The following is a 14,686-nucleotide window of genomic DNA, read 5'->3' as shown; positions in this document are numbered from 1 at the left end:
AGGTCACAAATGGGCCTTAGAACCTTAACCCAGTGTGTTGCAGCCTTCCCCCTCCAGGTACCCCTAGATTTGCTGCCATTGGCGGGTATCCAAGAAGAAGGCTTGAACAGCTGTCCTGACAAGTGGGTTTTCCCAATTCAAGCTGGCAAATGGGGAGTTAGAGCTGCTTTGTTATACTACCTGCCTCTGGGTTACAGAAGCTATTTAAAATGGTAATAAAGTGTCCTGCTCTCTGGTACTGTGTATTTTCTTTTTTGGAATTATGTAAATATCTTTAGGATCCTTTTAATGCAGGAGGTGAGAAATCATCCTTCTAAAGAGAGTTGATTTCAGTTTTTTTTTTTCTTTTTCTTTTTGTCTCTCCCAGACAGTAAGGATTGTATCCTGGAGCCGCTTTCCCTGCCAGAAAATCCAGGTGGCACCACCAGTTTAGAAGGTTCTCCATCTGTGCCTTGTATTTTCTGTGAAGAACATTTTCTTATAGATGAACAAGACAAACTTCTGAAGCACATGATCATTGAACATAAGACTGTCATAGCTGATGTTAAGTTGGTTGCTGATTTCCAAAGGTAAATTTTGTTTTTATCCATAAAAGAATTGTTTATTATTTCTTAAAGGAAAGGCATAGCATATATAAAATTATTCCTATAGAAATATGAAAATTCATATTATCAGGTTTCACCTTAGTCTTTTTTAAACTTTGTACTTATTTGCCTTCATGAGTGTGTAAGTTATGTTTGAAAATGTCACATACCTTTGCATGTCCTACAAATTCTGGAAGCAGACCAACTTTCCTTTACCACATTCCATGAAATTTTGGACATTGTTGATCTCTATCAGATTGATGTTCTTTCCATGTTTCAGGACATATGCATTCTCCAACTAAGTGAGTTCTTCCAGAAAGGTGAGAATAGACTTGGTAAAAGGCCACCCAAAGGGCAGTTTTGGGGGAAAGAGATACTTGGAGCCTTTTAAGCCAAAAGCTTATCATCCAAACACCTGTCAGCTTAAATGCTGTTATATGGTTGAAAACCAGGAAAATATTGAGTCTTTCAACAAGCCAGAGGGCTATAAGAGTAGACAGCAATTAAGGTCAGTGACTGAGGTACTTAGAGGAAGAGGATGAAGAGTAGATGTGAGTAGTTGGGGAACTGCCAACATTGGGCATGTATGAAATGTAGGAACCTGACCTATACAACCAGGCCCCCAAAGTGAGCTAATTATAGTCACTAATTCTAGACTAATTCTTGGTAGTGATTGTCTAAGAGAAATGCCTTCTCGTAAGCAGATATAGTGGAGTAGTTATGTACAGGTCATTATTAGTTGAAATTTGGAATCATTTTCCATATAAACAGTATCAGTGTAGTTAACTGGCTTTGTATAGTTACTGAAAGCACATATTTTGGTATATCTGGTAGGGTCCCATTTTGAGATGTTCTGCATTGATTTCCCTACAAAACGTTAGAGTAGCCCAGATATTATAAAATCCCTGCATCTAAACTCTGTATCTCCCAGACCACATTATTCTTAGCAAGCAACTTGTTTCTTAGAATGGGTTTTGCAAGCAACAAGCTGTATTATTAAGAGTGGACTGTGAAACCTGGAAGGCCTAGGATTGAATGCAGACTCGGTGACTTTCTTTACCACATGGCTTCCAGCAAGCTACTTACCACTCTAAGCATCAGTTTTCTCATCTATATAATGGGGGTAACACCAGCCCTCATAATATTATTGAGCATTATATAAAACAGGGCATGTATAGCACCAGTGTCTGAGATATCTTTTATACACAATAAATGGTAGCCAAATTTTTAATTATATTTTGATTACAAAAGATATATTTGAAGTCTTAGCTTCCTGCAACGGTAGCTTAAGATTTCAATAGGCATTTATGCTGGTCTGAAGACCTAATTATCATTTGTAAAATTTGTTTTGAGAAATTTACATTTAAGTTTCTAAGTACTCTGAACTTCTAGAATGGCAGTTTGTTTTTAAGGACAAATAGCCACAGTGCTCAAAGGGGTAATATTAGCTATTCTCTAGCCCTTCTTGGCCTTCTCAGATGCATAGCACCAGTAATGAATGTCTGCTGTGTGCCGTCTCTGTTATGGCCCCTTATATCCATCCACTCAGCATTGCTACTTGTGAGTAGACTTTGGGGCTGTATGGTTAGGGGGCAGAGACAGAATAGGGAAGGAGAGTTATATGAACAATATATGCCACCAACTACTGGAATAAACTAATTTTTACATGCCTTCAGAGGAAACACTCTGTGCTTCTCATTCTCATTCATTATTCTTTATTTTCAATTAAATTTTGTATGTGTGTATATATGTATATACACATGTGTGTGTTTTGGGAGTATTCTGGGAGTTTTTTCTTATATGATACCTAGTTATAAGTGGTCAGATCTGTCGATTTTGTTTTAGACATTTCTTAGCCTAGAGAGCTTTGAATTCTTCAATTATTCAAATAACCATTGACAAGACTATCAAAAGAGTTATTCTTTTATAAATTTCCTATCATTTGGCCTTGCTTTGATGTAAAACTTTTTTTTTTTTTACTCTTTTTTACCACATAAATGCAAATTCTCCCTCAGGAATTGCAGAAAAATATGATGATCAACCAGTGATAATTGAGTAATGTTAAGATTTTCTTTGTCTTCTTCTAAAATCTGTGAGAAATGTCTGAATCAGTTCGTATTTTATCCTTTGTACTTATGTATGATGGCTAAGTGGCTATATTTGTACTAATCAATCTCTTTTATCATTGTCAATCTCATCTGTATGTGGGCAGGAAAATCAAATTATTTACTAGGTCTCAGGGCTTAGGAATTAATAATTAAATATTGAGATCAATCACACTATAAATGCAGTTATGTAATAAAATGGATGCTTTAATTAAAAAGAAAAAGATGCATGTCTGATATAAGTGCTTTCTAAATAAAGTGTGTAGTTAACATGTACTTTAAATTTGGAAACCTAGATTTTCCTTGTCAACTCTCCTCCTAATTAAATAAAAGTTTCACCCTCAGGAAGTAAAAATGTGATTAATTCACACTGACCAGGAATGGATATGGCTAAACTTTGTTATTTTTAAATACCATTTAATATATTAACAGTGTTGTGATTAACAATGTTGTGTTAGTTTCAGGTGTACAGCAGAGAGATTCAGTTATACATATACAAGTATCTATTCTTTTTCAAATTCTTTTCCCATTTAGGTTCCACAAGGACCTACTGTATATAGCACAGGGAAGTCTGCTCAATATTATGTAACAACCTATGTGACTTTTTCTTAGCAGTTATTGAGGGGAGGGAGGGATAGTGAGAGGTTCAATTGGCATGAGTTAATTCACTCAGAATTTCTTTATAGGTTGAATAATTCTTATATATATATAAAACTTCTCAGAGAGGAGTTGTTGCTTCTGAATACAATAAGTAATAAAGACGATAAATAATAGATAAGAGATGGACTTACCTTGTCCTTTGTAAGAAATAAGCTCTAAAGTTTCCGTTTAAATATATTTAACATTTTCTTTATTGGAACAAAGTAACAGTAAAATTTTCTCAGAGCAAATAAAACAAAAGTAAAAGTCTCTCCTTTGAGCCGTTTATTAACATAGTTATTTATACTGAGCTACTTGCTAGCTTTATTCAGTAGATAAAATTTTTCCAGAAGAAAAATGTTAACTCCTTAATTCTTGCCCCTTTCTATATTAGAGTCCACTCATTCAGTGCTACTTAATTAATGACTATCTCAAATCTTTATGCTTCTGTCAATAAGCACGCCAGTTACAATGGGGAGCTGGGCAGGCAAAATGATATTACTACAAGGATTTCTTGTGAGATGTGATTAAAGTTCTTTTAAAAGAAAGTATTTGCTGGTGACCTAATAATTACTTTTATGGCTTTTTAATAAAATATGAAATGCTGTGATAACTGTCCTCCAATTAAAGGGTTCATACCACATATTATTTCTTGGCTTCCTTTATATATTGAGTGGTTGCTTTAAACAAACTAAAGAAGTAGGAAAAAATGAAGAAGTACTAAGTGATACCTTAACATGGAACAATAAATTTTAGTGGGTGGGAAAAAATGCCACCAGTGCATGTATTGAACATCTGCTATCTTTAAAACATCTCTCAATTGAATACAATTTATCTGAATGCTTTTACCAACCACAGGGAAATGGACATATTGATACCTCTTAATTTTAATCATAAACTAAAAAAGTACTATTATGTGATAACTAGGATACATCTTAAATTTAGACTTAGGTCAAAAGTTTGTTGCAATTCAGATCTATTTATATAGTATACCACAATAAGATATGATACATAATTGTATATGTTTAAGTTATATGGTAGTTTATGGTTATATTTTGCTTTTGTAACATGATTCTTTTTCCCTTTGATGTTATTGTCACCCAGCCTTTGGTCAGGAGGAGACCACTCAGATGACACCTTTGTGCCTATTGGACTGGCCTACTACCTGCTTTATCCTCCTTCCCCCAGAAGCTACCTAACAACATCTCAGAGATGCTCTTAGAGATGGTGTCTGAAAAGCATCCTTTCCAGAATTCATGACCACTTGTTCATGGAGCAATAAAATAGCTTTTAACCAATGTAAAGACTACCAGACATGAGCATATAACAGTATCTTCTCTCTCTTCATCCCATTGGACGCCTTAACTATTTGAAGAGGGTAACTGAAGTTCTGTCAGACAGAATCTCCCCATGATTTTAAGTCAGCCGATGTTAGTAATCACTTCCCTTGTGCCTACCACACTGAGGTAAACTGTGATACAAAACAAATACGTGATGTGAGCCTTCTCTTCAAAGATCAAGGAGAAAAGGACTCAACATGGAAGTCCTTAGAGACTAAGAGCCATTGACTTTTGGAATCAGGACATCAGAGGAATCAGTGCCTCTGTAGGTACTGTACCTTTTGCTTAGTCAAGCAGTTCCAATTCAACAGTCCCAAACAGCTGGTGTCAACTTTCAACACTTGGGCAGGAAGTTAGGAGCAGTTCAGACCAAGAGCTGCTTTTAGGTAATATGCTTTTCAGAAAGGGAAGACCTTCCCTCTCCCTTCAGACTTCATGTCTGTACTTCAGTTTTGCCATGTCAAAAAGCATTCTCCTTGGTCTCTAAGGAAGAAAATTCTTCAAGTATCCATTACAACTGTAATTCTGGAGGCTTTCTCCTGTTTCTGCCTTTTTCTGAAATTCTTGTGTAGATTGGTCCTCACGTGACATGAGAGGCATTGTGTTGTAGGAGACTTGAGTTTGGATTTGGAGACAACAGTTCCCAATTCTAACATTCTAATTGTGTGACCTTGGGCAGGTAGGGTCTCAGTAATGGTAGCTGCTAATAACTGATATCCTTCTGATCACCATCATCATCATCACTCTACTCTTCCCCGCCTCAGCCACTTGTGTGTGCCCTCTGACACTACTCATATAACTATTTTAATTTGCTCATTAAATGTTTGATGAAACGTTACCATTGTTGTTTTTGTTGTTGTTTTAGATACCAATATTTCTCTGGAATAACAAATTCTTTACCACTTTAATCTTATCTAAATATGTTACTTTTTCTTATAATAATAACTTTCATTTATTAAACAACCAGCATGGTGGACACTGCTTTACATGTGTTATCCTGTTTAATTATCAACAATCCATTTTGCAAATGAGTAAGCTTGAGTGTCAGAAAGGTTAAAAAATCTTTTAATTCAGGTTCATATCTCTGAATGCAAAGTCCCTGCTTCTTTCTTCCCTGTTGCCTGCAGGGCTGGTGGAGTCAGTTAATAAAACGTCAGCCACAAGGGTTGGACCATCGTCTTAATTTAAAAAGCACAACTACTTCTAGCTCAAGATCTGTTCAGATAAGAGACTCTTATTGTGTTGACTCTGTTAAAGAATTAGTCAGTGACAATTCAAAGGCCAGTCTGGTCACTAGTATCTGCTCTTACCAGGTCATCTGCTTCATGTAATTTTTTACATGTAGTTATCACTGCCTTTTAACGAACTGTAGGCTCATAGTGGAAATAATATAAAGGGCTGACAACAACTATTCTGTTTTCTCCAGAGGGTGGCACCCACAGAGCCTTCAGTGGAGTAGTAATCAAGAGTGATGAATCTCTCCTTGGTGTGTTCTAGTGGTAGCCATGAGGAAACTCCAGATAAAACTTGACTCCCTTTTCTTTCTGTTTCCCCTGGAGGGGAAGGAAAAGCAACTAGTGGGGAATGGAAAAGAGGAGAATAACAGTAACTGTGTAAGATAACTGGGGAGTGGAGGGTGCTGAAGCTGGCCAGCATGGCAAAGGGAATAACGTGTCAGCCTTTTGTAGGTGCTTTTCCTCTTTTTGTGTACTCTGATGGACCTGAAATGCCTTCGGCTCTGATACTTCCAATGTGGGAGCCAGGGAGCTAGACATAGGGTCATGGTTCATCATTTATAGTATTTATGGTTTGAGACTGAGCTGGAGCCTCAGATACATCATTTTCAGATCTCTTAAAATAAGGTCTAGCACTGTTTTATAAGGAAAGAGTTCTACCCCTTCTTACCCATCCAGGTTGCCAGCATGGTTATACATGAGAAGGAAGAGCTGAAGCATGTGGTTCTATTGTTATACATTATTCTTTTACTTCTTTTTTTTTTTTTGGTAAATTTACTTATTTTTATTTATTTTTGGTTGCATTGGGTCTTTGCTGCTGTGCACAGGCTTTCTCTAGTTGCGGCGAGTGGGGGCTACTCTTGGCTGTGGTGTGCGGGCTTCTCATTGCGGTGGCTTCTCTTTTTGCGGAGCACGGGCTGTAGGCACACGGGCTTCAGTAGTTGTCGCACGCGGGCTCAGTAGTTATGGCGCACGGGCTTAGTTGCTCCGCAGCATGTGGGAATCTTCCCAGACCAGGGCTCGAAACCGTGTGCCCTGCATTGGCAGGCGGATTCTTTACCACTGCACCACCAGGGAAGCCCATCTTTTACTTATATATTCTATATTCAGTGTTGTCATCCATTTATATTTTATGTTAGCTCATGTCACGTTTCTCTCTTTCTCTCAGACCTCTCTCCCGGCACATTTTTTTTTCCTAATGTATAATGAATGCCCTTTCTATAGAGCACCATGGGTTGGGAAAATAAGAAAAAGAGAGATTAAAAAGGAGTCAAAACATTGGGAGCTGGAGAACTACTTAGAGAACCTTACAGGAATCTTCAAATGCTCTTCTACCTCTTTAAAACATTTAGTGTGGACCTACTATGTGCAGGACACAGGTGCTATATCAAGCCATTTAAATATACTCTTTCTGTGTGCTTTGTCTGTTTAACTAAGTTCCATCTCTTGTGCAGGTTTTGATCCTTTGTTGTAAGTTTCCTGTTTTATCCATCAACATGTAGCCTGATAAATTGTCAACTGCAGAGTCAACCTTTCCATTTCCTTTTTCCCCCTTGAAGCAGATCACATTCTCTTCTTCTTCTTCTTTGATAAATGAAATTGTAATTGTCAATATAAATCTTGTTAGATAAATGGAAAGATGAACAGCTTGAATCCTGTCATCTTACTCCCTCTTTCATCAAATAATGCAGGTCTGGGTGTTATGCTTTGCTTTTACATATAGCCAGTGTCCTTCCTCTAACTCAGCTCATTAGATATAGGAATTGCAAGCTTGGCTGTTTTTCTAAAAGCTAAATTTCAGACACAGTGTGGACGTATGGAATTGTTCTATCTTGTTATATAGATATTGAATTTAGACTGACTTCTCATTGCATTATCATGATCTGTTCTTTTGATGTATAAGATAACCACCTAACTTTCAATTTATTGGAAAATGTGTGATAAAGCCTATTTAATCATTGTTGCATTTTAAATTCATATAAACTTAGATGTGATTTCAAAAAAACTTCATTATCACATAAAAATAATTCATTTTAATTTTTCCATATGTCTCTTTATTGAATTTGGGGATGGTAAAATTTAATCATTTTCATGCCTTTACAGGGTAATGTCATTTCATTAAATATTTATTTCATATTTCTACAATGCTCTGCTGCCTTTCTATTTACAAATTTTCTAGCTAGAAGTTTTCAGTCAACATTTGATTTATTGCTTTAGGGTAATTAAATGTTCTTATAAAATCCTATCATTCTAAAGTAAGTAGGGTATTGAGTCTTCTCACCATTCTTTGTTTTTGATTGTTCTAAGGTACATTTCATATTGGAGGAAAAGGTTCACTGAACAGCCCATTACAGATTTTTGTAGTGTGATAAGAATCAATTCCACAGCTCCATTTGGTAAGTGTACATCTTGACTACCATCTTTTCCCTGCAATCCAAAAATTCAAAGGAATAATCTTTCTTAAATTATAATTCTCTAAAATAGTAGCTAAAATTAAATTGCTCTGTTCATGTTTTATAACTTCAGTAAAGCTAAAACAGAACTATATACCAGAAGAGAGATCGTCATAGACATAGATAGATATATTTCTCTTAAGAAAGATAAATTTTTTTTGAAAAAGTGATAAATATCATTTCTTATTTATTTTCCTGATCTCTCAACAGAAGAACAAGACAATTATTTTTTGCTGTGTGATGTTTTACCAGAAGATAGAATACTTAGAGAAGAACTTCAGAAGCAGAGACTGGTAAGAGTTATTTTAAAGAATGAGCAGTGTGTTGGAAACACATACAAAATCATTTTTGTTATTGCCCTTTTTTGTTTGTTTTTATTCTGGAAACTTTCAAACATACACAAAGAGGAGATAATACATAAAGATCTTAAAACAGGAAAGGTAGACACTTGATTGAAGATTAAAGCATTTCATGTTAAAAATGCAGAGAGAATTTTTGGCTTTGTTTTGCTTCCTGGATTATCTCTAAAATAACAACAGAGCTTACACATTTTAGTGTAATTTTAGCTGCCTGACACATGCTAGGGTTCAGCAATCGTGGAAGAATGCCCTCAGCTAAAATTGAGCTGAATTGATTAACTTTTTTTCTCCCCCTGGAATGTGATATGCACTAGCACTTCTTTTGTTCCCCTTTATGAATTAAGCAAATAGTTTGATCATAATAGTCTTTCTCATTTTCAGCCTTAACGATAAGGAAGCTGATTTGAAAATCTCAGCATCTTTAGTCTTTTAAAAAGATAACAGCATATACAGGTGTGAAATTTTTCATTTTCAGAAGTTGAACAGAAATTGGTTAATTTTTTGAAGTTAGTAATTTTATTTAAAAGTATCCAGTTTTCCATTATTTGTCACTAAATCTCAACTATTACTTGAAAATGACTTGCTCTTCCTTTAGTGGTTACTTATAAGTGTTCCCTGTATCTTTGGACTTGGCTAGATATGTTGTGAAAGAAAACTATGATTTCAGTGTTTCTGCTAAATCCTCAAGAGATCTAGGAGGAAAATAAATCCTGTCTACCAAAGTCGTAAGATTTGAGAAAGTCCCCTGAAGCACATTATATTATGTAAACATGAGATGATGTTGTTGGATACTGATTTATGTAAGAAAAAGTATGCTTTTCCTATAGCAACAAACCCAGTGAAGAAACAGGACTTCCTGAGTTTCTCTTCTTTCCCTATTGTAATATCTAAGAAATCTGCAGAATAAGGATAAATTGACTGTAAAATTTTATGGATTTTGTTTGGTAGTACTTATTCATAATTTTTTATTTCCATGAGTTTTTTCACTCTTACTCACAGTGGTCTTAATCAAAAATGATCAAACTGACATAATCCTAGTACCCCTATGTATTTCTTTATAAGAACTCAAACTAACACAGCAGCCATTACCGTTACTCGATACACAGAATCTTTGTTGTATGTCTGTAGACAGACTCAAGTCCCTAGAAATATCTACATCTATAAAACTTAGATAACCTTTTAAGATTGTGAAACCACCTCCAACATGTGGGTTCTTTCCCCACACCACCATGCAATTAATTCTCTGACACCAGCTGCATGTTCTACAATTCAACGCAGTCCTGATACTGTCTACTCAAAGATAGCATCAGATCCCACAGGTTAAGGGCCCAGTCCCACAAGACTGCTATCCACTTCATATACCAATCGCAAATCCAGGTTGTCACCTGTACTTCTGACCAACTGGCTGTGAACCCCTATAAAGGGGTTCTCATGACCCTCCTTCCTTGGGTTTGATTAATTTGCTAGAGTGGTTCACAGAACTCAGGAAACTAGTTTACTCAATAGATTACTGGTTTATTACAAAGGGTATTAATGAATGTGAATCAACAGCCAGATGAAAAAATACATAGTGTGAGATCCTGAACAAAGAAGCTCTGTCCCCATGGAATTTGAGGCCCACCAAGACAGCATGTAGATGAAGTTCAGAGAGCTTCATCAACCTGGAAACTCTGAACCATGTCCTTTTGGGTTTTTAGGAAACCTCATTACTTAGGCATGATTGATTAAATCATTGACCATTGAGGGGAATGAAAGTTCCAACCCTCAAAATGACATAGTTGGCTCTCATCCTTAGGTTACCTAGTACTCTCTGAAAGTCAGCTCGTTAGCATAACAAGAAACACATTTATAGCTCTCAACACTTAGTAATTCTCTGGATTTTAGGAGCTAAGTGCCAGGAATGGGGGCTAAAGCCAGATATACATTTCTTATGACAAATCACAACATCCCATCTTTTTACCAACTTTATACTTTGTCAGAGTAGTAGATTTGATGAAAGTGAGTGTTATGGCAACTTAAAAGAAACAAAATATGATGAAATTGCAGTCAGTGTATACATACATTCATGTTCATTGAATTCCTGCTTAACTAGATGATCATACAAAGCACAAGGCATGGTTCATGTCATAAAAGAGTGTACAATCTAGAGAAAAACCGCAAACATGTGTTCTTGAGAATGGAGATAATGATAGAATGTAGGGCTTGTGAAGATTAAGTGAGATAATGCATGTGATATACTTACGATAGTATTTGCTATGTAGAAAGCACTCAATAAATGTTGCCAGTAATACAAATAACAATATATTGTGTCTTAACAGTGAGATGGATTTGGGTATTTGGAGAGTTGTAGAAAAGGGAGGAAAATACATATGGATCTGTATGTTCAAGGTATATTCAGGAAAGTTAAGTCTGATCTGAAAGATTTTTGGAGGAGTGTGAGATAGGTTTGAAGAGGTAAGATGAAGCTAAATCATGGAAATCCTTTGGTGCCAGGATTGACTTTCTAATGAGAAAGACCCATTGATGTCTCTTCATTGCCCATGAGAGTGAAATGAAGAAAAGATAATAAATGTAGCTGTATAAAAATCCATTTAAAACTGGCAAGTTCTGACTACAGACCAACTTGGAAATGTGGAAAGAAACTAGCAATTACTGAGTGCCAGCCATATGCCATGCTTTTGCATTAGATCCTTGCTTCATAGCAACCCTGTGAGATAGCTATTAAATGCTGTTCTACTGATGAGGAAACTGTGGCATAGAAAGATGATTTTGTCCAGGAGCACTTAGTGAATGAGAAGCAAAGCTGAGTGGTGTGCCTTTATACCAGTGGTGTGCCTAATACCTGCCTTTTTAAGCCATGCCACGCCATGCGAGTCTAGTAGTTATTTACTCTGCTTCCCACAACTCTTGTACTCTTTTTTATTCTAGGCTCTGATAGTTGCTCTGTCCTGGATGCTCATTATCTTATAGGTCTGTGTAGGGAGGGGATTCAGACTAGGATTGGACTTTCAGGAAAGCAGAGGAGGCTTACAATAGGCTACCACTGGGAATGGTAGCTAGAAGATCAACAAAAAGAAAAGATTTGCCAAGTAACAGGAAGACAGGCTGAATTTGCAGTCAGACATTTCATTGTAATTTTATGCTCTGTAGTGTGGAAGCAGGAGGTTGGCGTGGGTGATCTTCCTGTGGGAGTTGGCAATAATGACAGGATGTCTCTCTTTTATGTACAACGAGCTCTACAAGTCAGTAACAGACATTTCCAGAAAGAAGTCCAAATGATCAAATGAACCAGTCTTCAACAAAAGTAATAACGCACATTTTTTCTTTTATCAAATTAACAAGATTTGAGAACAGTAACCTAAATGGTGGCAAGAATATTAAAGGACAAGCACTTTTTCAGCCACTTAAAAGAGTGTGAGTTGGTATACCACTCCTGAAAGGCACTTAAATGTAGTTTAAACCATTTAAATTGCTTCATGGTAATGGGTATATAATCCAGTCTGTGTTTTTCAATGAACTCAGCTCAGTGTCAGTAGGATCTCAAGTCCACGAGAGAGGACCCTCAAACTAGATTGGCATTTGCTCTCCTGATTTGCATTAGTGATGACTTGCATAGGTATCGTTCATAGGTACTCTCTCATTTGGAACTCTAGGGAATTCCCTGGCGGTCCAGTGGTTAGGACTCTGTGCTTCCACAGCAGGGGGCACAGGTTCGATCCCTGGTCGAGGAACTGAGATCCCGCAAGCCACGTGGCATGGCCAAAAACAAATTTTAAATAAAAAGTCATTTGGAACTCTAAATAAAGGATTTAGTATAAATATCTGTGTATGATTTGCTGTTAATTCAAAATGACTTCGTAATTTCTTTGAGGTAGGAATTATGTCTTATATTTAAATATCCTTCATTAGCACTCACTATATTGCTAAGTTCACATTGGTGTTTTTTCCAAGCCCCATTTTTTGGGGGGTAAAAAAATCTGTTTCTGTGTGAGTGGCTGGAAGCATATAGTATCTAAATGATCCACTTTTTCCATTCTTTTTTAGACCTCACTGGTTCCTTGTGACATTTATGAGATGTGTCTGAGTTCCCAGTTTTCTTTTTGAAGAGCTTGATTCCTACTTGACACTTTTTGAAATTTTTCATCTGTACTCTGAAGGTGGAACTACAGAATTAGGAAAGATTCTTGAGGGTTTGAATAGCTTGTATACCTTCCTCCCTTTTAGCTTCCTTCTTTAAAAATATTCCCTTGATCCCATCATTCTACCTTAATCTCCTCCAGTGGTTCTTTTCCCTCTTTTCTTGTAAATGGGTAAGTTTTCCAAGGTCCCCCTTCCAGGGGGTGCACTCTCATCAATACCACTGCTATGCTGATGGCTTAAATTTTGGTCCTGGCACACAACAGGCAGTCAGAGTAAATATCCATTGATTGGTTCATCTCCAGCTTTCTTCCTGGCTTACCTCTAAACTCCAGTTCTAACTTGCATTATGTTGAACTTTTCCATATGAATTTTCAATCAACATCTTAATTTTAATGTGCCTAAAACTGAACTTATTTTTTTCTCTACCAAAATTTGTAGTTTGCTTGTTTCCCGTTTCTTATATAATAGTACCACCATTCCCCTGGTCACTCAGTTTGGAAATTTCTGGAATCATCTTTAACTCATCCCCATACCTAAGTCATTTGTCAAGTCCTATCAGTTCCACCTTTGAGTCCCATATACATCCTTTTCTTTGCACTCCTAGTGCCTTTTACCTTGTAGGTGGAATCACTTCTCTAATCAATTGGCATTGCCTCCAGAATTTTAATATTAAAATACATAGCAGATCATTTTATTCTCCTAAAACCTGCAGTGGTCTTTTTCATCTACATATTCTTAAGCTTTTCTGGGCTCAAACTGCATTTCCAGTATCTTTTCCCATTTTTTCTTTCAATTACCCAGGGTCCAGTTTATTCATTTATTTAATAAATATTTATCTTGCCCCAGACACTGTTCTAAATTCTGTTGATATAGCAATGGATGAAATAAGCCACAGCCCCTGCCCATCTAGAGACTGTACTCTCGTGAAAACACTACTTGTCTCACAGTTACTCGTTTGTTAGGTGGTTTCAGGAATCTGCGTCATCAATCAGGAATGCCAGCCCCACCTGTGTAAATAACATACGCCTCAAGACATTGTTCAAATACCATACTTTCCACAAAAGCTTCCTGATGCCACCAGTCAGAATTAATAACCTCTTCTAAGCTCTATTAATACAGTATTTTACTTGGCTTTTCAATTATAGTTAGTTGTTTAAAAATCTTTCTTACTGGATTAGATGCCTCTTAATGGTTGGGACTGTCATGTTCAGTTTTGTATCTTTTCTGAGCCTTGTTCATAAAGTATTAACTTAAATTTGATCCTGAAGTATTTGTGTGGCATTTCTATAGAGCCGTATAGTCAGATCTCCTTGATTTAAGGAAGAGAGGTCAAATAACCGAGGCAGACATCTTTAATCATGGGTTACACTTTTCACTTAAGCATAAAAAAATACTAGTTTTTACATTTGCCTACAGTAGAAGATAAATGGCAGTCATAAGCTCCCAGAGCAAGATATAACTTTTAATTAAACTGGGAAGAGGGGAAACATCTATTTAGCTGCATCAAACTGGGTTTTTTTAATCACTATTATAAATGTCAGCTTGAGAGATCATTCATGACAGCTATAAATATTTTATGAAAATTTTAACCTATATAACAATTTGATCCTCTAGAGAGAAACTGTTTTTTTGGTTTTTTTTTTTTACTGCTACTTCATATATCCCACCTCCCCCGACAATAAAACAACAAAATGAAATTACCTATCTCCCACTAAGAAGATTATTCTCCTTTGTGCCACTTTTCTGTATAGATTTCAGAGATTTTTAATAAAGGATCAAATTATATCAGTGACTTATAAAGTATAACGTTATACCTTTCCTGCATAATTCC

General features: G+C 36.3%; 1 protein-coding gene across 3 annotated transcripts in view; it reads left to right on the top strand.

Moving 5' to 3' along the window:
• ZNF277 (zinc finger protein 277) overlaps positions 1–14,686 on the top strand; it is a 112,692-nt gene that overhangs the window by 59,417 nt on the left and 38,589 nt on the right. For 2 of the 3 annotated variants that reach the window (XM_024757833.1, XM_024757834.1), the window contains exons 2-4: positions 368–569; positions 8,211–8,299; positions 8,567–8,649. In XM_024757833.1, coding sequence (XP_024613601.1) covers positions 368–569; positions 8,211–8,299; positions 8,567–8,649 — 374 coding nt within the window. The remainder of the gene's footprint in view (positions 1–367; positions 570–8,210; positions 8,300–8,566; positions 8,650–14,686) is intronic. The other variant, XM_024757835.1, reaches the window with a different exon arrangement.

Source organism: Neophocaena asiaeorientalis, unplaced genomic scaffold (genome assembly GCF_003031525.2).
Source record: "Neophocaena asiaeorientalis asiaeorientalis breed wild unplaced genomic scaffold, Neophocaena_asiaeorientalis_V1.1 scaffold116, whole genome shotgun sequence".
Taxonomy (NCBI): Eukaryota; Metazoa; Chordata; class Mammalia; order Artiodactyla; family Phocoenidae; genus Neophocaena; species Neophocaena asiaeorientalis.
This window is presented reverse-complemented; position numbering and strand designations above follow the sequence as displayed.